The sequence below is a fragment of the Ascoidea rubescens genome, assembly GCF_001661345.1.
Source record: "Ascoidea rubescens DSM 1968 unplaced genomic scaffold ASCRUscaffold_5, whole genome shotgun sequence".
NCBI lineage: Eukaryota > Fungi > Ascomycota > Saccharomycetes > Ascoideales > Ascoideaceae > Ascoidea > Ascoidea rubescens.
The window spans coordinates 466,731-489,414 of record NW_017962917.1 but is presented as its reverse complement, the minus strand read 5'-3'; the positions used below and the strand labels follow the sequence as shown (position 1 = coordinate 489,414).

The following is a 22,684-nucleotide window of genomic DNA, read 5'->3' as shown; positions in this document are numbered from 1 at the left end:
TTGCCAGTCTTTCTAAACATCTTATTGAATCAATGTTTTTAGCTTCTCAATCCATTGAATGTCAAATCAAGATTCAACAAATTGAAACATAGCTCTAAATCAGGAAAAATGCTGAATTGATTACTGGACAAATCTAAGTCAACCAAATTGCACAACTTCTTCAAATCAGTGAGCATATCTAGACAATTGTTGGAAAGATCAAGCGAATTCAAGTTGGTTAGAAGCAGTAACTGAGTAATTGGTATATGATATAATATACGCTGAACAATAAAAGTCAGCAAGTCGTCCAATATATGGGGATAATAATCAATAATTCTCTTCTGGAAATTAAACAACTGCATTTTTGTAATTTATCTCTGATTTCTTCTATTACTTTCTATTATCTTTAATAGATGTATTGCATAAACGGCAATCATACTGCAATTTGCTGTATTGCTAGAATTACTTGCCTGTATATGCATCAAACAGCAGCTACTGCTTTCAGTAGCAAATCTGTGTTCATCACCTCATTTCACAGTATGTTTTTAAAGGTGATGTTAGAGGTTTTGTTACTAACTACAATGATGGAACACAGTACCCGGTGGGCTCTTCGAGTAATAAATATTCATTTGTCATTATCGTTTTTGTGTTGGAATCAGCATTCAATCGCTATCGAGAGTTGGTGTCATAAAGTCTTCGGGTATTAAATGATAAGGTGCTGTACTATGTAACTGCTGCTTGAGACTCATGAAGCTCAAAGCACTTCCAACCAACACTCCATCACACCAAACTTCCACGCTTGGTTTGAATGCTTCAGAGACAATCTTACAACTGATATCTCTAATCTACAGTTGTTTTTATTCTTTGTTTTTGAGAATATCCGTCAAATTCAAAATTAATAAAACAAAATTAACTGATCAATACATAGAAGCAAAGAAATTAAAAAAAATTTGAAAAGAATAAATAATAAATAGTTTAGATTTACAATAATTTGAGTGATAAAACTTAAAACAACAATAAACACAAAACTGGAAACAAAACTTAATGAGATCAAAAAAGAATAAAAATAAAGCTAAAACTAAAAAAATACTAGAAACACCAAAAAAGAAACGAATTTATGCTTGTTTGTAGAGAATTATTCAATACAAATTTAGCCGCCCCAATATTTATAAAGATTTGGAGCAGCAACGCTAATTGGATTAACATCAGACACTTCACTACTAATACCACTTTTATTGCTTTTATCTTGAGCTTTATCATGAAATACCGAATATTTAACAGGATTAAGAAATAACTTTTTGGCTTCACTAACTATTTCTTCGGCATTTTCAATATTGGATAATATAGCTTCTTCATTAACGCCTAAATCAGGTTTGATTGAATTATCTTCACTAAATTTCGCAGATGATTTGAATAGGTCCACTGTTTCTTTTAAAACAGAGATTGCATTGGATAGCTTGGAATTGATAGACGAACTATGCTTGGCTAATGATAAGCTATTGAGGAAAATTTCTTGTTGAAACTTCTGCAATGATTTTTTTTCCAACTCTAACAGTTTCTCGCAAACTCTCATTTTTTCTAGTTTTAAATTGATCTTAGTGAATTGAAAATTTAGTAGTTTCATTATCAGCTTATGCATTTCACGTTCTTCATAACGAGAAAAGATATGCGATCTTGCTGCAGCAGAACCCATGGCCATATACGTTCCCTCTTTTATATAATCTAATGGATCAGTTCTAGGTTCCTCAGGAACTTTTTCTGTTTTTGGATCCAAATCATCATTGTTTATTGATTTTTCTTTTTTATTTTTATTTTTATTTTTATTTTTATTTTTATTTAAACCTTTGTTTTCTTTATCTAAAATATCTTCTTTTAAACCATGATTCTCATTATTTTCAGTAAATTTATCCTCTATATTATTTAGCTTTGTTGAACTGTCTTCTTTTTGTTCTTGTTTGGTTTCTTTTTCTTTCTCATTATTTTTATCCTGTTTTTCCTTTTTGTCTATCGATATTTTGGTTTCTTTTTCTTCAATTCTTTTATTTTCTTTATTATTGTTGATATCTTCCATTTTTTGATCTTCATCTTTTGCAGTCTGATCTTCTTTTAATTTTTTAACATTTTTCTCCTTATTTGTTTCACTCAATTTAACTTTTTCTCCTCCACTCAATTTTTCTATCAAGTCACGTTCAATTTTCTTTATAGCGTTCTGAGATGCTGATTTTGCAATGTCAGCATCTACCAACTCACATAAATAAGCAATCGCCGTCATGATTGGGTTATCTATTGCACTAAATGGAATATATGGAGCATACTTCAAAGGTCCTAATTTTTCTGGATGCTTTTCTAAATATGGATCTTCAATTGGCAATTTCAAAAATCTTAAAATACACTGTTCTGGTGTTTTTGTGCCAACAAATTCAGCAATTTTATGCCAATTACTGTTAAATGTTTCAACACCCTCTAACAATTTTTTTATTTCTTCAGGCTTCCAACTGGATATAGAATTTTTATCAATTGAAAGAGAAGCTAAAATATTCGGTCTTTTGATATTAAAGGCTTTAGTTTTCACTTTTTTGTTAGAGACAACAATGTCATTTTCTTTTGTTCCATTTATTTTTTTCTCAACATTATTTGTGTTTTCTTTTTGTTCTTTTTGTTCTTTTTGTTCAATATTTTTATCATTTGCTTTAGTAGCGCCAGACTGTGAAGAAAAGGTATCTTTATCTTCTTGTTTAGTATTTTTTGATTTTAAATTCATGGCTAGTTTTGGCAGTTTTTCATTTTTGATACTGAGATTTCCATTTTCTAATTTTTCAATATTGGATTCCATTATTTGATCTAATTTTCTTTTCTTGGTTTTAGCCAAATTTTGATCATTTTCAGATTTATCTTTATTATTTTCATCAGAAGAGGCCGTATTTTCATCAATATTTAGTAGCATTTTTAATTTATTCAAAACACCATCTGTTTCCTTTGGTAGTTTATATGGTTGAAATGGAAATAATCCCTTTGGAGTATCAGTGTCAATCTTGAAATGGTCTGTCAATGGAGGTTCGACATTTCTAATTGCAAGCTCAGGAGACACTTGGTAGTTGATTAGTCCCCATTTAGTCAAAAAACGATGTATTCTAAGAATTGAGCCTGCGTCTCCAACTAGATTTCGACGACAGGCAGTAACGGTTAAATTTTCACTAGGATTTAATCTATAAGTATTTATCATAAAATTTCTATATTTAATGTAAATTAATGGTGTTTTTGATCTACTTGAATTATCAAAAAAATCGGGCAAAGATTCAATCTCGACTCTTCTTACTTTTCTGAAATTAAACCAAGAAGCATAAGATGGAATGACTATTGCGTGGGTTTGAGGGATTATTGGAATATCGTCGTTAGGGTCGGCTCTTGAAATCGAAGACGATTCTGAATCCATTTCAACGTCATTTGCTTCATCTTCAGGATTGTCTTGAGAAGGTTTTTCTGTTTCAATTAAATCCATATTCTGATCATTAGTTTCGGAGATATTTTTTTGGATTAGTTCTTGATTTTGTTTTTCTAAGAGATTCAATTTTTCGTTATCTTCTCTTTCCTCTTGTTTTATTTTTTCGTCATCAATTTGGGTTTGAGATTCTGGAATTCTGTTAGAGTTTCTGTTTTCGGGATTTGGTTTATGTTTAAATTTATCAGATGAAATGGAGGAGGATCTGTCAAATTGAGGATGAATTTTTTGAAATTGAGTGGAATCGTTATTGTTTGTATTAGCAAAATTGTTGTTAAAATGTTTTGAATTATTAATTTGAGCATTGCCATGGTTTATATTGTTTATATTATTTGGGTTATAGTTGGTATTGTTGTTGTTAAATGATTGTTTTCGGATAGTATTTTTATTTTGAATTGAAGGTATTTGGTTATTTTGATTATTGGAAATATTTTTAGAGGGCATAGGGGGCGATAGAGAATGAGATTTATAACTTGGGTTCATTTGTTGAATATTATTATAGTTTTTCACTTTTGAGTTGTGAAGTTGCTGAGATTGTTGTTGTTGTTGGGGTTGTTGTTGGGGTTGAAAGTAGTTTTGTTTTTGGGGATGGTTATTGTAGTGAGTATGATAATTATTATAAGTGTTATTGTTATGATTATGATTATGATTGTGATTGGGACTAGAGTTAGGATTGGGATTAGGATTATTGGGAGAGTTTGTAGGGATGGATGAATTAATAGAGATATTTTGGTTGGTGGAGGTGTTATTGGCAGAGGAAGAGATTGTGTATACCATGGGTTTTGCTGGTAAAGAGGGAGGAAGAGAGGATGACTGGATTTTGGGATTTGAGGAAGATCTTTGTTTTTGATTGTTCGTGTAAGGTTTTTGAGAGATTTGTTGGTGCAGCTGGTTGGGAGAGAATTGATTTTGTTGGGGATATTTTTGGAAGGGAGGTTGATTTGGGGGATGATATTGAGCAAGATACTGTTGTGATTTGTACTGGGATTGGTTTTGGTTTTGAATTGGGAAAGATTGTTTTAAAGAAGACTTTTGGTTTAGTGGCTGAATATTTTGAACAAGAGATTGATTGTTTTGATGAAGGGATTGATCAATATGATCGATTTTTTGAAGAATTTGAAGTTTTTGTTGCTCATTTTGTAGTTTTGATTGAGAACTGGAGGGAGTAATATGGTCGATTTTTTGAGGTTGATTGTCGGAGGTGAGAGAAGAATCAATTGGAGTGATTTGAGAGTGAGGTTGTGGTTGGGATTGAATTTGAATTGTAGTTGAGTTACTAATTGGGTTATCGATGGATTGATTAACTTCTGGTTTATCGGATGAATTGTTTTGAATACTTTCAATATTTTCAGCACTTGAATTATTGTCGTTATTTTCAATATTGTCATTATTTTCATTATTTTCATTATTTTCATTGTTTTCGTTGTTTTCATTGTTGTTATTGTTGTCATTACTTTCAGTATTGTCATTATTATTGGAATCATTTGAGTCGATTGAGTCATTTGAGTTGATATTTTCAATTGAATCAATTTGATTATTATTTCTGTTATTAAATGTATTTTGTATATTGTCTATATTTTGTATATTATTTACATTTTTTGAAATTTCCAAATCAAAGTTAATAGATTGATTTAAAGAATCCCGAGAGAGAGTTTCATTATTATCATCATTATCATCATTATTATTGTTATCATTGTTATCATTGTTATTATCAGTATTATCTTTATTATATTTATTATCGATATTACCATTGGTATGGTTATTATTATTACGACCATCGTCATGGATATCATTATTATCAGTAATACTAGATTTGTTGTTATTAATGATGTCAATTTTAATTAGGTTATTGTCTATATTGCTATTGTTATCGGTATCAGGAAAGTCGTTTACTAAGGTTTCTGAGGAAATGTCGCTTTGAGTATCTTTTTCGTGAATTTTTTTTATATTGAGGTTGTTTTTTTGAATTGAATCAGATTGAGCAGTTTTTTCAGAGTGGTCAGGTTTGGGGCTATCATCGTTAGGTGGACTAGTGGTGGTAGAAAGTAATTGAGTGTGATTATCATCAGCGATGCTATTATTGAGATCGGTAGTTGATTGGGGATTTAAATCAAGAGACATTGTTGGAATATAAATAAGAGAAAGACGTGACGAAGGAATAACATCAAAGAGATGTGCAAATTGAATCAAAGTAAAAACTAGGAAAGAGGGCAGGCTTTCGTAGTCCAATGAGATGCAATTCTAGAAAGTGATAGTGGAATAAACAATAAAGTTCGGATTGAACGAGGTATTACAAGCCCAGAGGAATGACAAAACGAGGTGGGAAACCAGTGAGCAATCAGCACAGCAAGGAGAACACGCAGTGGAGGGAAGGGCAAAGGCGGCAGGAGAAGCACAGGCAGCACAGGAAGCACGGGCAGCACAGGAAAACAGACGGGGGGCGACAGAAGAAGGGGCTGCTGGCGGTGCTGGCGATGCTGGACGAGGCGTTGGAGACGAAGCTGCTGAGTGCTTTGCTGGTGACCCTGCCGTTGGAGCAGCCCGGCACGTGCACTGCCGCTCATGTAAGCGCACGTGCACACTCCCCTATTTGCTCGGGCCACGCGTCGCTCTTCTCCTGCTTCAGCTTCTCCTGCTTCAGCTTCTCCTGCTTCTTTTGCTGCCTGTTCTTCCGCTGTCTGTTCTTCTTCTGCCACCACCATGTATCCCTACCTGCAGAACCAGCAGCCCTACCTCCAGCTCCAGCAGCCCCAATTGCCTGCCCAGACTGGCTTTTTCCAGCCCCAGCAGCTCACTGCTCAGCAAGCTGGCTTTCTCCAACAGCAACAGCAACAGCAACAGCAACTTACTGCTCAGCAGACTGGTCTCCTCCAGCAACAGCAGACTGGCCTTTATGCTCAACAGCCCCAGACCACCTTTTTCTCTGGTCTTCCTAACCAGCTCAATCAGCAACCTCAACCTCAACCTCAACCTCAACCTCAACCTCAATCCCAGCTTCTCTCTCAGCAGACTGGCTCGTTTCCTTTGACCACTTTCCAACAATTTCAACCACAGCAAAATGTTCAACCTCTCCAACCACAACAAACTGGTTTCTTGGTTGCTCAACCCACTGGTTTCAGACCGCTCCAAAACATGCTAAGTCTTGACCAATTGACAATCCAACGAACCGGCGCTCCCTCCATTGCTTCTTCTGCTGTCTCAAACTCTTCTTCCAAAAAACTTAATCCTGATCTAAAAATCCCCAACATTCGTCTATCCTTTGTCACTTCTCAGGACCAAATCAAATTTGAAGAATTGTTTCGCAAATCAATTAAAGCTGGCGAACAATCAATCGACGGTAAATCTGCCAAAAAAATCCTTCTCAAGTCTGGTCTCTCTCCTCAGACCCTAAAGGAAGTATGGGCTCTTTCTGACACTACTCGTGCCGGTAAACTACTTTTCCCAGAATTCGTTCTAGCTTTGCATTTATGCAATATTGTTTTGAATGACAAGAAGTTGCCAATCAAATTGCCCAAAAAGATAGCAAATGAAATCTCAAGCTTCATCGACGCCATAGTCATCAGCTTGACCAACGATGATGATGATGATCCCACCCTAAACAATAAAAACAAAAATAAAAAGGACGAATTGCCTGATACAAGTCCTTTCACTACTACTCAAAACAACGACTCCCAGCAAAATCTACTACCTCAATTAACCGCCGGTCAACAGCTAACTAACGCTTTTGCTCCCCAACAGCAAATCCCTTTCCAACAAACTGGCTTTCAGCAAACTGGCTTTCAACAAAATCTAACTGGCACTGCTCCCCCCTTGCAATTCCAACAAACTGGCTACCAAATTCCCACTGCTTTGCCCTTAAGACCTGCTGTAACTGGTGGGGTCTCTCAATTGCAATCGATGCAGGGTGCTTTTATGCCTGGCGCAATTCAATCTTCTTTCAACCTTCCTACCCAAAACAACTTCAACCCAAACAACAATATCCAACCCAACAACAACATCACAAACTGGACAATTTCAAAGGGCGAAATGACAATCTATAACAACATCTTTACTGCCTGGGATAAATCAAATTCTGGCTTTGTTGATGGTCCCGCTGCCATAGAAATCTTTTCAAAATCTGGCTTATCCAGAACTGACCTAGAAAAAATTTGGGGTCTAGCTGACTCAAATGAAAGAGGTAAGCTAAATAAAGATGAATTTGCTGTAGCAATGCATCTCGTCTACAAAAGAATCAACGGTGTCCAAATTCCAACTTCTCTACCCATTGAACTAAAACCAATCAGCTCAAAAATCATTGATGATTCCTTCAATTCTGCTAAAAACTTTTTGAAAAATGCTGGCGCCTTTTCCCAAAAATCAACCCACTCCTCAAATTCAATCTCTTCTGGTAGATACCAAAATAACGATAACGACTTTTCCTTCTATAAAAGCTCAAACAGACATCGAAAAGCAAATGATTACCCTCAAAAAAAAGATCATGACTCTCCTCTACAAATTCCTTCATCTTTATCCGTCGATGAAAAAATATCCGCTTTGAGAACTCGCATTCATGAAAAGGAAATTCTTTTCTCTGCTTTAGACGCAGAAGATGACTATGCATCTACTGAGGATAGAATTGCTCAGAACAACGAACTAGCAATTGTTAAATTGAAATCTCAAATCGAACAAATCCAACAAAATATCAACTCTTATCCTGATAACTCAAATTCAATCTCAGAATCCTATAAAGACGATCTACTAAGAAAACTTAACTCGCTAAATGATAGAGTCCCCCAATTAATTTCAAAAATTAATAATCTAGATGAGGAATTAGGTCGCAAAAAAATTGATCTATACAGATTGAATACAAGAAAAAGAATTCCAAACTCAAAATCTTTAAGAGAAATTTATGATGAAACTTTTTCACTCAAAAAATCTTCAAAGGAGATGGTTAATGATATTCAAAACGATATTAGAAACTATTCAATGAAAATTGAAAACAATCTAAAATCTCTCGGTGCCGGTGATAGTTTAAAGAAAAATATTTCTCACAAATGGGAAACTGGCGCTGGTGTGCAAGATGATGTTAGACGATTCATCAATCTATTTAAAACAACAAAATCTTTTGCTCCAAGAGAATTTGAGCCAAGAAGATCATCTTCAAGAGTCTCTCCTCCCGTTGCTTCAAAACCTTCTTTTGTGAGAAACAACTTTAAACAATCCTCCTCACAAACTTCTCTTACTGAATCCACAATTTCTCAATCAGTACCAGCACCAGCACCAGCACCAACTCCTCCTCCTCCTGCTGCAAATCACTACAAGACTCCAGAGGAAAGAGCTGCTTATATTAAAGCACAAGCCACCAAAAGAATGAATGAAAGATTAGCTTCATTGGGAATTTATCCAAAAAACTCAAAATCACAATCTCCATCTTCATCTTCAACAAATCTTTCTGCTCCACCAAAAAAAAGCAGGGCTCCTCCACCACCTCCTAAAACTAGATCTAATCAACAAGATCCCGTTGTTCCAAAACCCGCATTTTCCAAACCTAAAGTTGAAACCCCTCCATCTCAAATTCAGAACAGAAGTGTCGAGTCTCAATTTCAATCAAAGCCTAAACCTGCACCTTTTCCTCAACCTTCTCAACCCCAATTCAAACCAGTAAATTATTATACATCTTCAGATGATGACACTTCTGACGATGACTCTGATGATGATGAGTATCAAAGAATTTTACTTGAAAAAAAGGAAATGGAAAAGAGAGAAAACGAAAGAAAAGAAAGATTAAAAAAAGAAAAAGAAGAAAAAGAAGAAAAAGAAAGACTCGAGAAAGAAAAAGAAGAAAAAGAAAGAATTGAGAAAGAAAAACTAGAAATAGAGAGACAGGAAAAGGAAAGACAAGAAAAGGAGAAAAAAGAAAATGCTAAGAAAGCAAGAAAATTAGCTAGAAAGAAAGAAAAAGAAGCGAGATTGGCAAAATTGAGAGCAGAAATTGATCAAATGAAAAAACAACAAGAAAATCAGGAAAGATCAACTGATACTGTTTCAGAACCAAGTTTGGTTCAAGAGCCAGAAGAAGCTGCAAGCATCAATTCTCACCACCAAACCAATCCATTTGCAAAGGGGTTTGATAAGCCTACTGTTGCTCCTGTTGCTCCTGTTGTTCTTTCAACTTCAGCTCCAGATCCAGCTGCTTCTCCCGCTGTTTCTGTTTCCATACCCAAATCATCAACTCCTCTTAGCGCCCCAAATACCTCAAACAATCCTTTTTTCATGAATAATAATAATACATCTTCACTCCCTCAAAAGCCTACAGTTGACAAAAACTTGGCGGAAAAACAAAGAATTAATCAAAGAGGTGGAAATGATGACGAGGATGATGATTGGGGTGATGATGATGACTTTATAAATGAAGAAGATGACGAGGATTTAGACAGAGCAAGAGGAAAGAAATTAGCAAATTTGTTGTTTGGAAATGGAAGTTCTTCCAACACTGATGATATCAAAAAAAGTGTTCTCCCACAATCATCTGCAACTCAACTGAACTTTATTTCAGCAAAATCATCGCCAACTCCAAGTAGTTTTGCCACTGTTTCCTCTTTTCCAGAAGTTCCTAATCATATAGCTCAGCCTATAGCTACACCTGAACCTGTAGTTGCATCTGAACCCACGAGTGTTCTCAATAACAATAACTCAACTTTGCATAAAGAAACTTATGATAAACCTAAAGCTGATGGCTATGCTAGTGATTCTGATATTTCTATTCCAGAAACTATAGATTCTGAATCCTTTGATGACGCTATAGGAGACGAAAGTGTTTTTCCTCCTTTAGAAAATATTCCTTCTGAAGTTCCAAGTGCAGTTCCTTCCCCACTTCCAATTGGTTTTCAATCTGGAAATAAAAACAATTTTTCTACAATTGTTCCTCCAGCACCACCAGCGCCTCCTGCTTTTTTAACCCCACCACCACCTGCACCACCTTTAATTGCACCATCTGCTCCTCCACCACCACCAATTCCTTCAAGTATATCATCTGGAGGTCCTTCTGCTCCAAGCTCTTCTGTTCCAAATATCAATGCGTTATTAGGCGAAATTAATCTTGGTAAAAGTTTAAAAAAAGTTCCTGAAGAAGTAAAACACATTTCCAGTGGCGGAAAAGTAGGAAAAGTAGTTTTATAAACATTTAATTGCACTATTTTGCTTACCACTAGTTTTTTACTAAACGATTTGTTGTTTTTAAATTAAAAGTTTTGTATGTTTTTTTAATTTTCTTTTTAATAAATTTTTTTACACAATCATAATTGCTAGTTTAAAGTTTTAAAGTAAGAAAGTTTGTATTTGGGTAATATATAAAACAATATTAAAAGGACTTTTTGCTTGTAAGTTCCATTGCTTTCTCTACTATTTTTTTCGATCCTTCTTTAGCAGATTCAACCACGGCAGGATCTTTTATAATGGATTCTACTCCCTTCCCTATTTTGGAGTCAGTTCCTGAATATTGCAAAGATTTTGAATTTTCTATTCCGGATGCCACAGTATTCACCAAACTTGAAGTAATTATTTGACTGTTCGAATAGCTATGTATTAAATAAAATAACATGGTCATTACAAGACAATGAAGCCCAATACAATAACTCATAAACAACAAGCGATTCGTTTTTTTAGCTAATATACTATTGGCAAGTGATAAAAACAATCTTTCCCAAGCGGGTAGTTTTGATTTGGCTCTCTCTGCTTCCTTTATTCTAAACTTCGATAATGGATGTAGATTATCCTCATAATAATCTTTATATTTATCCAAACTTTCAGCATCGTTGTCATAAATATCATTTCCCGAGTTTGTTAATGTTTGGCTATAAGGATTAGTCGATACGTTTGTCGATCTATTTCTATTTTGCAGACTATAATTTTGATATGATTGCAAATATCTTATTTTTTCATATAGTTCATTATTATCATTTTTAAGTACCTGAACTGTTCTTTTCAAGTCATTTACTGTTTTGTTTGATTTTTTGATTGCTAATTCCAATTCTTTGTTTTTAGTTCTGAATCGATCCCTTTGTTGCGTTATTACAGCTAGCAATGAAGGATCAAAATTAGAAGAGTTATGATTATTTAAATTGTTCAAAAGTACGCCTTCTTTTTCATAACTATATCCACCAGCGATTGATGCAGCAGGAGATATTTTGCCTGTGGATCTACCACCTCTTTTTGAATTCATTATTGATTTAGGAACTCTTGAAATTCCGGAGATAAAACTCATTGTATCCCAACCATTGTTTGCTTCTAAGTTATTATTTTTAGCGGAATTCACGTTCATTAAATCATTTTCTAAAGATTCATTTAATGATTTAAGTTCTTCGATTTCTTTTTTATTATTATTTAATTTTTCATATACTTCATTTATGTTTTTAGTGAGTGATTCATTTTGATTTCTAAACTCTACGATTTCATTGGCTAATTTACGATTTCTTGCGATTAGTATTTCATCTAAATGTTTATCTTTAGAAGAAGAAAGTGTGTTATCAGTGTTCAGGGTGTCATCATCATTATCAATACCAAATTCGATTGTTCTCAAGATATCTAGCTCATTTTTAAGTTCGTCATAATCACTAAATTTTTGAAAGTTTTCTTTCAAAGAAAGTACTTCTGATTTTAGATGACTGTTTTCTCTTTCAAGGTTATTTATTTTTTTAGTGTATTCGTTGATTTGTAATTCAGTTTTTTTTAAATTTAAATTATTCTTAGATAAAATAAATGAATTTTCAGTTTCAAGATCAGCGATTCTATTATTTAATTGTATGAATTGAGAATTAGTGGATATCTTTGAATTCAACGATATTATTTCTTTTCTTAAGTTTTCATTTCTTTTTTCCAATTCTATTACCCTAATTCTGGAAGAATTTGCATCATTGGTGACCATTTCCAATTGCAATTTTAATGAATTTTTAGTTTGAATAAGGTCAATATTTTGGATTTCCGAAGCAGTAACATTGTCAGACAGATTTCTTTTTAAATTTTTCTGCAGAATATCGCTATCTAAATTATTAATATCATTTTCATCGTCGTCGTCGTCTTCATCATCGTTATTCCCTAAAATATTGTTTTGGTTTTTAAGCCTTCTATTTGTAATTTTGTTAATGGTTTTCAATTCATCGATTTTTTTTGCCAATTCTGTGATTCTAGATTGGTAATCGTTTTCTTTTAATTGGAAGTTTCTCTCTTTCTCGTCTAATATAGCTTTGTATTGGTCATCCTTTTCAGTTAATTTTGAATTAAGGTTATCTGTATTATTTTTGGACAATTTTTTCAATTTTAATTTCAAACTATCATAATCACTGAAATTTAACAATTTATTTTCAAGAAATTCATTCTCCTTTTTCAATTTTTCAACCTCATTTGAAATCAAGAAGGAGTCTAAAGAGGCTTCTAATAATGGTTTGGGGTCTGGGGCCTCACTTAATATTTTATACGTATTGAAAAACATATTCTCCACATTTTTATTTTGCCTTGTTAGTCTATCAATCTGCTGCTGATAGGACTTCAAAAGAGGATTGATTTTGCTGAATTTCTTATCATTTGACAATTTTCTAAACGATTTTGTCGACGCAGCTAGATCCTTTCTGGACAATAATAGACTTTTCTGGTTATCTTTTATCTCGACAGCCTCCTGGTCCCAATGTTTCTGTAAATCAGGCAAAGATATCTGAGACCAAACATGCAATGCCTTCTCGAAGGAAGTGCTGAGGGATAGACCAGAGCTTGGTGCAGCAGAATCTGCTGGGGATAGCACAGAGGCCTGAGGTGGAAGAGCAGGCTGCGAGTCTGAGAGGGTAGGAGAGACAACATTAGACGACAAAGCATCAACATTGATGTTAGTGAAGAGCATCTCGTCCAATTGAGCTGGTTTTGTTTCCATCTCGAGCTCACAAAGGTCCAACGTAGTGCTTCTTCTTTTCCTACTTCTCCTTCTTCTGATCTGTCAAAAAAAGCACCACTGTTTCAGAAAGGTCACGTGACTAGGATCCAGATAAAGGCAACTCGTTTGCCTTGAAACAACTGCTTCCTCAAAACCTGGAGTGTAGCAAAGGGCAGCGAAATGAACATCAACGAGTTAAACAACCAGATCAAGAAATGCTCGGAGGTAATAAAGGTTTTCAATAAAGAGAACAGCTCCAACAACGGTCTAGACCAACTGAAGGAGGTTTTGATGGTGAAGGAGAGACTTAGGCAGCTAAATATCCTTAAGAGAACTTTTTTAAACAATGAACTTAACAACCTCCAACTTTCCCAAGCAAATAACAACAACAATGTGGTTTATTCTGCTTTACAAGCTATGAGTCTTTCTCAGTTGAAAGATCAGTATTCCAAGTTACAACTAGTTATACGTCAATTGAATGAAAGAATCCTGCAAACAGTAAATAAAAATGATGAAAACATTCCTCAAGACAACAGACCAGAAATCGCTGCCACTTTGCTTGATTTGCAAAAAAGGCTAGCATCCTGCTCAGAGTCTTCAAAGAAAATATTCAACGAGCTTCAAAGAAGACAAGCACAAAATAACATGTCAAATGCTAACCAACAAGCACAACCACAACCACAACCACAACCACAGAATCAAAACCAAAACCAAAACCAACATCAGAAACCAGACTCACAAGTACAATCTGATACTCAAGTACAATCTGATACTCAAGTACAATCTGATACTCAAGTGCAAAATAACAATCAACAAAAATCCCAAAATCCTAATATTAATTTGTCGATGGACCAGCTAAACCAAATAGATGAAGCAAAAAAACGAACTTTAGCAATTCAATTGCAACAACTGCAAAAACAACAATTACATGTATTACAACAACAGCAACTACAACGAAAACAGCAACAAGCTCAAGCTCAATCTCAGTCACAATCTCAATCTCAATCTCCACCTTTATCACACCAACAACAAACACAGCAAAAACAGCAATCATTGCAGAATCAACAGTCAAAACAGCAGAATCAGACTTTGCAACAATATCAACAACAAAGAATTCAACAACAAATGTTGCAAGCACGCGATGGTGGTGCAAATAATGGACCATCCCAGACTCAACTGTCACAAAACTCAAATCCAAATATCCAGAATAACCTAAACAACCAAAATAACCAAAATAACCAAAACAATCAGAACAATCAGAACAATCAAACAGCTCAGAATAATAACCTAAACGCTTCATCCAGTTCTAGAGCATCTTCACTAGTTGGAAGGAGTTTAAGTTCTAGTGTCAACTCTTCCGCCAATATTAATAATAGAAATAATAATTACAAAGTCAATCGATCTGGATCATCAAATAATATGTCTCAAATGGTAGGTCATAATTCTTTAAACAATAATTTTCCTGACACTTCAAGTGTTATTAAAGAAAAGCTTCCTCCAATTGCTATCTCGGATCAAATTAATGTTAAACCATCTGTACCTGTCCCATTCAAACAACAAAGACCTACAATCACAGCGGGAAATCCAATTACTCCAATCTTGTCTACGCCTTCATTAATTAAAATGGCTCCTTATGAATTACACAGCGATCGTATTTTATCAAAAAGAAAGTTAAGTGAATTGGTTAAAAGTGTTGGGAGTGATGAAGGTGATGGTGAAACTGGTATAGATGGCGATGTTGAAGAGTTATTATTAGATTTAGCTGACAGTTTTATTGTTGATGTTACTAGCTTTGCTTGTAGATTGGCCAAACATCGTAAAGTCGATTCAATTGAAGTTAAGGATTTACAATTGACATTAGAAAAAAATTGGGGCATTAGAATTCCTGGCTATTCTTCCGATGAGATCAGAAGTATAAGAAAATGGGCTCCAACTTCTTCTTATAATCAAAAAGTCAATGGAGTCAATATTTCACGTTCAGTTGATGGTCAATTATAAATAAGGCTTTCTCTTAATTTTAATTGCGAATTTTTTGAAGTAGTTGAAAAAATAAATCGATTTTCTAATTTTTTTAATAAACAGTATATCTATTTAATTTCCTTCTATTACCTCAATAATATATTAATTTTTTTTTTTATTTTAAAACAGATCAACCAAATGACTACACTCACATACTTGAGCAAAATCATTTTCTGTTATGTAAAATAATGTTAATTACAAATCTTCCAGTGAAGCACAAGCATATGAGTAAGTATACTTAATCAACTATTAACTAGTTAATATACTTTTACTGGAGTAAATTAATTGTAAAAGTATAATTTAGTTTCAAGCCAAAAGTCAAATAATTATAGATAAACATAACAAAACAAAATAAAACGAGACAAAACAAAATAAAAAAAATTACCAAAAGATACACCCAAAAATTTGTTAAAAGACAAATTGCAAAAGCAAATTGATAACTATAATACATAAAAATTAAAAATTGAAAAAGTGAGAAAACTAAAAAACTATTTATTCTTCTTCCGAACTTTCGGAACTTAAATCGTCATCAGAAGATTCATCACCTTTAATATTCATTGTTTGACTATTTGTGCCATTAGAAAATTGCTCTCCATCAAATTGTTCAATTTTCTTTTTAAGATTTTCAATTTGTTTATCGACAACTTGACGAGTTCTACGTCTAGCTTTGTTACTTTGAGCAGAAGATCTGCCGCCTCTTTGAACCCTGCCTCTAAGATTGGAGCCATTTGCTTGGCCAATTTTCCTTGGATCGCCAACAACATATTTGTATAGCTTTTTTAAAGTTGGCTCATCTAGACAGTCCATATCTAGTTCGACTTCTTCTCCAGGGTTTGGTTGAGTACTGAGACTATCTTGAATTAGTTGAAGAACGGTTGGAATCTTTTTATCCGGAAGATTAGCAAGGTGAAAGCTTAAAGTTTTTTTCATATCAAAAGACATGTCGAAGTCGTTGTCATCATCAAGAGCTTGTATATTTGAGTTTTGATTTGAAAAGGATTTCTTTGATTTTGCTCTTGGGCCTCCTCTTTGAGGAGCCAAGCTTCTCTTTTTAGCCCTCTGAGCATAAAGCCTTTTTAATTTTTCTCTTTCGGTTTTCTTCAAGGCTTCTAGTTCAGCTTGCATTTTTTTGATGCTTGCAGCAAAAACAGCGACTGTTGGGATTGCATTAACTTCAGCTTCAATGTCAATATCAATTTCTGGATCATCATCTGATAAGATATCGGAGTTTGCTAAAGAGAGTTTTCTATTATTTTCAGGAGGAGTTGAAGGGGTTAAGGGTTTTTCTTTCCATTTCTTATTAAAGATGTCTTCTAGTTTGTGACCCAAATCGTTAACATAGGAGTCAGAAGGATTAAAGATGTAGCAATTTTGGAACATAAGTCTTATATCTTTTTCGAATTCATCAGCATTTTCGTAGGAACCATTGGATAGTTTTAGTTTTATTGTCCCTAAATCCATTGGGTTTTTGATGACGTCAAAATATGTTGGACATTGAGATTCAATTGGATCTACGGGTTTTAGAAAAGGATAAGTGATATTTTCATGTTTTTTTGAGAACAATTCTCGTAAAACTTGATTACAAAATCTTAGTTCATTGGCATATTTCTTTTTTCTGGGTTTGTTATCATAAGTTATATCTTTTGGTTTTGGAGGGTGTATTTCCCTTTTAGGCCTGCCACCACCATCATGAGTAATCTCTCTTCTTATAGTTGGTATGCCATTTGAGTTTAATGGTAAAGTTTTTGGAGATTGCTTTGAAGAGTTTTTTGAGTTTATGTTATTTATTGGGGAATTATTTAGATGATTGGTTTGGTGAGGATTTGAACTGGAGTGGTGGTTATTGTTGTTGATATGATTATTGTGATTGTTAGAAGTATTATTAGTGGTATTGTTATTATTACTATTATTATTATTATTATTATTATTATTATTATTACTATTATTATTATTATTATTATTATTATTATTATTATTATTTGTGCTGTTATTATTAGATTTTCTTCTTCTTTTTGAGGAATTTGGATGTAAAGAGCCGTTATGAGAAGTGTCCGGTAATATAGATTGAGGCATGTTGACCATATATTTTTGGAAGCTTGTTTTAATATTTCTTGCCATTTTGGATATAGGAACATTGATGCCGTTAAATTTTTCACAGTTATCAACCATTAGATTGAAATCGTTTATAAAGTCTATTGTTGATTCATAAGCATTTACAGATAATTTTTTTTCCATTGTTGAAAGATCCATTGGTCTTTTGATATAGTTGTAATAGTAGGGGATATTTAGTTTGACGATGTCGACAGGATATAAAAAGGGAAGAGCATCTTTTAATTTTTTCACATTTTTTATAACGTTTATTGCGTATCTTTGTTGATCTTTTGGTAATGAGACTTCAGGCAAATTGTTCATATCAGGCTCTGAAAGAGGTTTGGGGGCAGGTATCATTTTTGGCTGAGCAGTTGTGGATGAATCCTTTTGATTTTTTTCCTTTGAATTATCAGTTTCAGTTGTAGAGTTAGTTTTTATGTTCGTTTGTTTCGGTTGATCTAGTTTCTGTATTTCATTTTGACCATTAACCAATTCTATTTCGCTGCCACTATCATTATCGTCATTTTCATTATTATTTTCATTACCATCTTCATTATTATTATCGTTATCATTATCATGATCATGATCATGATCAGAATCAGGCTTTATAATTGTTGTTTCATTATTGCTAGACTCGTTATCACTGATGTGCTCAGAAGGGTATGTCTTTGTGTCATTCTGCTGTATTAGTTTGTGCTTTAGTTTCTTTGTTGGAGACTGGATGTGGAATAGATCATCAAGATGGTCTTCATCTCGATCGTGTTTCAAAGGCTCAGGACTCGGAATAGGAGGCGAAAGAGGCTCATTATTGTTGTAGAGAGAGTTGGAAGAATTGGCAGTGGATTTGTCGAGATTGGCCTTGGGAAGGGAGTTCGGCTTGGGGTTGTCAGGCGAGTGAGAGACTATGCCGATATTGGAGTCGTTGTGGATAGCATTGGGTGTGTGATGGAGGTCTGCGATGGAGTTCTTGATGCTGTTGTCGCTTTCAGGAGTTGCAGGAGCTGGGTCTTCCATGGTGAGAGAGAAGTGAAAGAGGAGGGAAAGAGAAAAGGTGCTAACGAGGCCGGAATAGGGTAACCTTGGGCTGTGCAGCAGAGAAGAAGTTGAGAGTGGAAAGAAGAAGAAAGCAAAAGGAAAAGAAAAATGAAAAAATAAATGAAAAATTTTACAAAGTGGCAGGGAAGCAATTTAAATATTTCCAAGCGGCGCTCCTCTGCTTTTTATACAATTCCCAAACGGGGGCCTTCGCTGCGCTCTGCCTCGTGTCCACTCAGAAGGCCCGCTCCAGTCTGGCCAATCACAGCATGCTCTGTCTTTGCCGCTCCGTCACGCGCAGCGCGGTTGCTTTCTGATAGACTTTGCGTGTACTGTGGAGTGCTGCTTTCTGCCGCAGAGCAGGCGCTGATTGGCGGTTGAGTGTGCACTATGCAGCTGGACTGCTCTTAGCAACCCCATTGCCGTCCCGTTATTGCCGGCTTGCTACAGGGTTTATGGCAGAAACACGTGAAATCCACTACGTTTCTCCTGTTTTAGAGGGTCAGACCTGCATCGGGTAACGCAGGAGCCTCACAAGGTGCTTGAGGCCTGCAGCACAAATGCGTCAGGGCCGGTAGAGCCAACCGCGCGTTGGCTTCCCGACATTGCGCTAGGTTTTCGTGTTTGTGCTGACGCGTTGTTTGTGTTTGTCCCGATTGGGCCGCCACTCTGATAACCGACGCTTGCTCAAACCAGAATCTTGATAAGCTCAAATAAAACACATCAATTCGTAAGCACTGATAAAAAACAATTCATATCAACAAAACATCAAAAACTAAAAGCCGGAACAAAAAGAAACCTCACAAAAAACAAAAAATTGCTCTCGCTCACATCAGTGGCTGCTGGAATATTAATCAACAAACCCTCAACACAATTTAGTACACTTGGATAAAAAAACAAATAAAAACATCTCTAATAAAAATCAGGCTCGGTGCTTTTGAGCTTTTCAGTTATCATATTTAAATCCCATCGTTTTGTGATATCTTTTGTTAAGCACCCTTTTACAATGGCGAGCAATCCTTGGTCATAGAAACACGCTTGTTTCAAACTTTTTTCATCGATCTCAGCTTTTTTAATCTTTTCTCGAAGCTTCGGCTCAAAGTTGCTATTGAATGGCAACTGGCCTACAATCATCGTGTAAAGCAATACTCCAAACGCCCATATATCTGCAATTGGTCCCAATGGCGGTGGATTATCAGATAGTATCTCTGGTGAAGCATATGGTAATGACCCGATGTGACTGTGTGGTAGATTTCCCTGGTTCTCGTTACCTGATGAAATCTCCTTATTGTATTTATTATCTGAAAATCTTATTGGTGTCATAAAGTTATTAATTGAGTTATTCATCAATATTATATCACAATATGGCTCATTCAGTCCATTGGCCTTTTCATTGCTTCGTTTCCTCATATTTTGATTACTAGAACTTAAATGACTAGATAATTCTCCCCCAGAATTGATCTCAAATGTCGTCGCTGTGATTGATGGACCATAGTTTTTATCAATTAAAATTGGTGAATCATCATGAACGAAGTGTTTATTATTAATAATCTTAAATAGTCTACTATTGCTTCTTTTCATTTCTGATAAATTTTCTGTCGATGGTGAGTGTGGTATGTTAATCCTGGATTCAGTTGCTGGTCTTGCTGAAAAATACAATACATCTTCTTCCTTAATTGATGAGTTTCGTACTCTTTTAACGTTTCTTTTAAAACTATTATGACTATAACTGCTCTCAGAATAACTCTTGTTAGAGAAAAAACTTCGAACAGAGACAATCGAATTTTGTTTCACTTTAGGTTTTAAATAAAACCCACTCATTCCAAAATCAGTTATTAAAATATGATTATAGGTTTTACTCTTATCTTCTTTATCTTGCACTTCATCAACTAAACAATTCTCCAATTTCAAATCTCCATGGACTATTCCATTATAATGCATATATGACAATCCATCTAGTATTTCAAAACAAAATAACCGAATTATCCTCAGTCGTTTACGAATTGGAAATGATGAATTATATGTATCATATGGCCCCCAATGTGATACAACATCGTACAATGTTCCTCCATATATTCTTGGTGTTATACAAAAAATAGCATCTTCTGTTTCATGAACATACAATAATGGCAAGATTCTTTTATGGTTTAACCTTGACCAAATCCGTATCTCTCTTTTAAATCTTCTTTTAACACTTGGATAAAGCGTGCTAATAATTTTCACCGCTCTGATAATTTGGGGATCTTTAACTAAATGACATTCTCGAACAACTCCCCAAGATCCATATCCAATAATACGATCTAATTTATGTGCAAGCACAATTGCTCCTTTCGAATCAACATTTTCTTTGGTTTTAGCACTTGAGGATCCTGTTTTTTTACTCTTTGACATTGATGAGTTATTCACATTTTCTTTAGTCTCACTGTTTGGATTATTCAAGTTGATATTAGAATTAAATACAGATAAATATTGTGATGCATTGGATTTTCGTTTTTTTATTGCTCCGAATTTCTTTTTCACTAATGGAGCTAATGTTTTATAATTTCCATCAGGAGATAATGATGAAAGTATCTTATTTCTTTGAACAAAATTTAATGATTGAAAGTTTTCAGGTAAGCTGTCTAAAATTGATATATCAATTGATCCAACCGATGATGATTTTTCTTTGAAAAACGGCAATGATATTTTAATATTATGATTTTTTGTCGTCTCATTATTATGAGAACTGAAATTATCATCAATTGAAATAGTTGATAATCGATTTGGTTTATGTACAGTATGAATTTCAGGCGATAATTCTGTAAGTGATGATGGCAAACTTGTTGGTTCGATAATCATTAGTTTATTTCCTTGAATCCCTGATTGATATTGTTTTTGTAGCTCTGAAGAAATATCTCTTGTTATGATAGTTCCATGATATTGAGCAGGTCTCAATATTTTATTATTTTCAACTTCAAGGATTTCCTTGGTTAATCCAATTTTTTTATGACCACCATGTATATTATCATAATTTCGCTTATTATCAAGAACATTTTCAAAATTAGAAATATCTGTATGATAGTTTTGTAAATTTTTATTTTCAAATTTAGGATCAAAATACCTTAAGTCAGAGTAATTTTCTGGTGGACTTTTTGTCGAAGATTGTGGCTGTTCAATATCTGATGCTATATTTAATGTTTGAGAACCATCATTGGGTGAAACAGCAGGGCTTTTATTATCATTAGTAAAAGAGCTTGAATATTTATATTCTACAATTTTATTCAATTTATTAGGATGTTTGAAAGTATCAGGGTGATCGACAAAATTAAAATTTCGGTTAAAAATTGGCTCGATTTTTGGTGATGGAATGATTCCCTCATCGATGGGAGGAAATCCACTTATAACAGAGGGTAAATTATCTAAATTATTTAAATAATTTAAATTATTCTTGGTGGTAGTCGAATTATTATTCTTTGCACGCAATTTTCTTAATTTTGCATTTTTATAATTAAAATTCTGCAATTGACCAAATCTTTCAAATTCCTTTTCATTTGCAAACCATTTCGTTAAATTATCGTTGAAATCTAAACCAGGGATATATTCGTCTTCAAGGCCAATCAATTGTTCAAAATTATGATAGATTGATACAGTTGGATGTAAAAAAACGTTTTTTAACAATGGGTTGTTAGTTGATGGATTATGATTATTTAATAAAGAAATTAACGTTGCATCAGGGATATGAGCTCTTGTTAGTTCTAAATTACTATTATGACTTTTATCAAAAATATTTTTGTTAATTTTAGTATTTTTTTTTCTATTATAGCTTGGGGTATAATCTTTAGAAGGAATAATGGCACCACCATATTTTAAGGAGCCAAAATTTGAGTCATCATCGATAGAAGTTTGATTTTGATTTTGATTTTGGTGAGAAAAACTTAAAGAAAGATAGGCTTGAGCGTAGATGGGTGATGATGCGACTGAGTTTGAAAGTAAATTCGAAACATGATTTTTGTTGCCGTCATTAGTTTGATGATTATTTGAGAAATTGACATTACTATTAATAATATTGATGACATCATCAATATTATGAGGATTTTTTTTAAAATTTAATTTTAGGGCATTTGCATCGGGTAGGGAGAAATACGATGCATCAGAGATTCTACGATAGTTGCCTTGATCGTCCT

General features: G+C 34.1%; 6 protein-coding genes across 6 annotated transcripts; 2 read left to right on the top strand and 4 right to left on the bottom strand.

The window, feature by feature from the left end:
* Nucleotides 1–1,129: 1,129 nt before the first annotated feature.
* On the bottom strand, nucleotides 1,130–3,349 carry SWI3 (Swi3p; the record flags this gene model as incomplete). Its single annotated transcript, XM_020189862.2, has 4 exons — nucleotides 1,130–1,290; nucleotides 1,372–1,776; nucleotides 2,122–2,622; nucleotides 2,944–3,349. Coding segments are annotated over 4 exons (1,473 nt in total), but the record flags the coding sequence as incomplete, so codon positions are not given.
* Nucleotides 3,350–6,178: 2,829 nt separating this feature from the next.
* On the top strand, nucleotides 6,179–10,636 carry PAN1 (actin cytoskeleton-regulatory complex protein PAN1; the record flags this gene model as incomplete). Its single annotated transcript, XM_020193794.1, has 1 exon — nucleotides 6,179–10,636. One exon carries the CDS (start codon nucleotides 6,179–6,181, stop codon nucleotides 10,634–10,636), a length of 4,458 nt encoding a protein of 1,485 aa, XP_020047811.1.
* Nucleotides 10,637–11,033: 397 nt separating this feature from the next.
* COY1 (CCAAT displacement transcription factor COY1) lies at nucleotides 11,034–13,193 on the bottom strand (the record flags this gene model as incomplete). The annotated part of the gene is made up of 1 exon (XM_020189786.1): nucleotides 11,034–13,193. A coding segment is annotated over one exon (2,160 nt), but the record flags the coding sequence as incomplete, so codon positions are not given.
* A 348-nt stretch (nucleotides 13,194–13,541) lies between these two features.
* TAF12 (Taf12p) lies at nucleotides 13,542–15,471 on the top strand. Its single transcript, XM_020193088.1, has one exon. It carries the CDS (start codon nucleotides 13,557–13,559, stop codon nucleotides 15,372–15,374), a length of 1,818 nt encoding a protein of 605 aa, XP_020047809.1. The 5' UTR covers nucleotides 13,542–13,556; the 3' UTR covers nucleotides 15,375–15,471.
* A 416-nt stretch (nucleotides 15,472–15,887) lies between these two features.
* On the bottom strand, nucleotides 15,888–17,843 carry BDF1 (chromatin-binding protein BDF1; the record flags this gene model as incomplete). The annotated part of the gene is made up of 2 exons (XM_020190463.1): nucleotides 15,888–17,150; nucleotides 17,475–17,843. The coding sequence occupies 2 exons, from the start codon at nucleotides 17,841–17,843 to the stop codon at nucleotides 15,888–15,890; spliced, it is 1,632 nt and encodes a 543-aa protein (XP_020047808.1).
* Nucleotides 17,844–19,457: 1,614 nt separating this feature from the next.
* On the bottom strand, nucleotides 19,458–21,149 carry NNK1 (protein kinase NNK1; the record flags this gene model as incomplete). Its single annotated transcript, XM_020189516.1, has 3 exons — nucleotides 19,458–19,966; nucleotides 20,252–20,903; nucleotides 20,982–21,149. Coding segments are annotated over 3 exons (1,329 nt in total), but the record flags the coding sequence as incomplete, so codon positions are not given.
* Nucleotides 21,150–22,684: the final 1,535 nt, after the last annotated feature.

Bases quoted from the DNA above. Each gene is read 5' to 3' on its own strand.
- TAF12 (XM_020193088.1), top strand. From the start codon at position 13,557: ATGAACATCAACGAGTTAAACAACCAGATCAAGAAATGCTCGGAGGTA.